Below are 1,972 nucleotides of genomic sequence, written 5' to 3' on the forward strand. Positions count from 1 at the left end.
GCAGGGCAGGCAGCGCAGGCAGGGCGACGGCCTCTAATGCAGCAGCTTCACCCTCCCCGCGGCCGTCCTCACCCCGTGCACAACCTGAACCTGCTCCCTCCCCTCCTGGGGTCAGCCCTGCCAGGCAGGCGTTGCTGCCAGGGTCCTGCCAGAAAGCCTTTAGTAAAAGCAAACGGCCCCACGCTCAGCAAAGCCAGTAGCAGCAGCCCACCCCGAGGGCTCGCCATCCCCCCCCTACCCCTCACTTCCCCTTCCACCAGCCATGGGGCAACTCTTCCTGGGAAGTGTTTTGTAGAATATTAACTCAAAATAAATAAGTTTGTATAAAAGTCAGTGCTGGCAGAAGGTGTGATGCGGAGAGGCCTGGGAAACAAATCCTTCCTGGGAGGCACTACCCCCAGCCCCCCATCCTGGGCCATCCTGGCCCTGCAGCCAGGGCCGGGGCTGGGCTGTGCACGGATGCCCGGTCCTGGAGCCAGCAGCATCCTGGGGGAGGAGGGTGGGGAAGACAACGAGGGAGCAGACTGTGAAACAGAGGGGGTGGGAGGAAGAAGAATGGAAAGAAGAAAAAACCCAACCACATTTCAAAGCATTTGCCTGGGGGGGGAAGAAGGGAGGGTCCACAAGGACTCCAGCCTGATAATTAGTGCGAAGCCTAAGACAAAAGGAAAACCCTTTAAACAAAGCGAGGCCAAGACGACTTTCTGCCCAAGCCTGTTTAGAGAAGGTCATGTTTATTAAAGTATAAGCAAAAAATAAAAACAAAACATGTTTGGCAGCCCTGCCGGGCCGTGCTGCGAGTGCAGCTCTTGAGCAGCAGTGCCAGCCCTCGGCCAAGTCACAGTGCTGGTGCCGCAGCCTATGGCCTCAGCTTGGCCATGGTGGAGCGGAGCTGGAGCGTCCCCTCCGCCCACGAACCTGGGTACTGGCACATCTTCTGCCACAGGTTCAGCTCCTCGCCCATGGAGTCCATCCAGTCCACAGCCTGCCCGTTGCTCATGCCTGGGAGAAAGGATGGACATGGGGAGAAGTCACTGCCGGAGCAGCCTCCTGCCCGCAGCAAGGCAGCCCCAAGCAAGGCTGCTTGTCCCCAGGGTTTGATAGCACCCCAGGGCTCCTCACCATTGCCCACCCCCAGACGGACACCCCCGAGGAAGTCGTTGCTGGACAGTGGCTCCCGGTCCCAGACCGTCAGCTCCAGGCAGATGTGCTGCAGATCATCGGGGCTGATGCCGTTGTAGACAAAGGTGTGGTTGTAATGAGGGTTCAGGGTCTTCTTCACCACTGGCGTCTTCCTCTTGGAGGCTTTGTTTTTGTGTGGCAGGAGGTAGCTGGGGGAAGCAGCCCCTTGGGTTAGCAGCACCCCAGGACCTGGTCTGGAGCCCAACTTCCCTGACATGGCCCAAAAAGAGCCACGATGGTCTGCAAGGGGCTGGGTCTCTGCCCCAACTCCTGAAAAGCCACTCGGCAGACTGCAGGTGGTCTAAGGAGGTGAGAGGACAAGGACTGCAGCCTGCTCGCCCCCAGCCACACTGCCCAGTGGCTTGGTGACCTCTGGGAAGACAATTTGATGGCAGCTGGAGCCCTGCCCTGCATGCGGCCTCCCACTGCGACCTCTCAGCTGGCCAAAACCCAGGAGAGCGTTTGCTACCAGGAACATCTCATCTCCAGGCAGAGACTTTCAGGGTACCATCGCAGGCAGCGTGGGGCAGCTAGCGGAGAGAATCCCTCCCTGAGGAGGCTCTGGGATGCGGCCAGGGAGGACAGTGCCTTCATTGCTCCCCCACCCAGGACCCACACTCACCCCTTGACAAAGCTGTCTGAGGTCCCGCCGGATTTGGCAGCCGTGAGGTTCTTGGCTTCTTTGATCCAAACCTGGAGCTCACCGCTTTCCCCCGTTTTGCCTGGGAAAAACCCAACACAGCAAGAATTAATCAGCCTTAATTTCCGCCACCGCTAACTTGTGGCAAGG

The 1,972-nt window shown here is 59.1% G+C and overlaps 1 protein-coding gene across 1 annotated transcript in view; it reads right to left on the reverse strand.

Annotated features, from left to right (window-relative positions):
* Positions 1-717: 717 nt before the first annotated feature.
* Positions 718-1,972, reverse strand: part of SYTL4 (synaptotagmin-like 4) — a gene marked incomplete at its 5' end in the record, with an annotated part of 3,690 nt that continues 2,435 nt past the window's right edge. The window contains 3 exons of the mRNA XM_009586570.1: positions 718-1,002; positions 1,123-1,331; positions 1,805-1,904. Of these exons, the coding sequence (XP_009584865.1) occupies positions 860-1,002; positions 1,123-1,331; positions 1,805-1,904 (452 nt within the window). The remainder of the gene's footprint in view (positions 1,003-1,122; positions 1,332-1,804; positions 1,905-1,972) is intronic.

This window comes from Fulmarus glacialis, unplaced genomic scaffold (assembly GCF_000690835.1).
Source record: "Fulmarus glacialis isolate BGI_N327 unplaced genomic scaffold, ASM69083v1 scaffold19711, whole genome shotgun sequence".
Classification (NCBI taxonomy): domain Eukaryota; kingdom Metazoa; phylum Chordata; class Aves; order Procellariiformes; family Procellariidae; genus Fulmarus; species Fulmarus glacialis.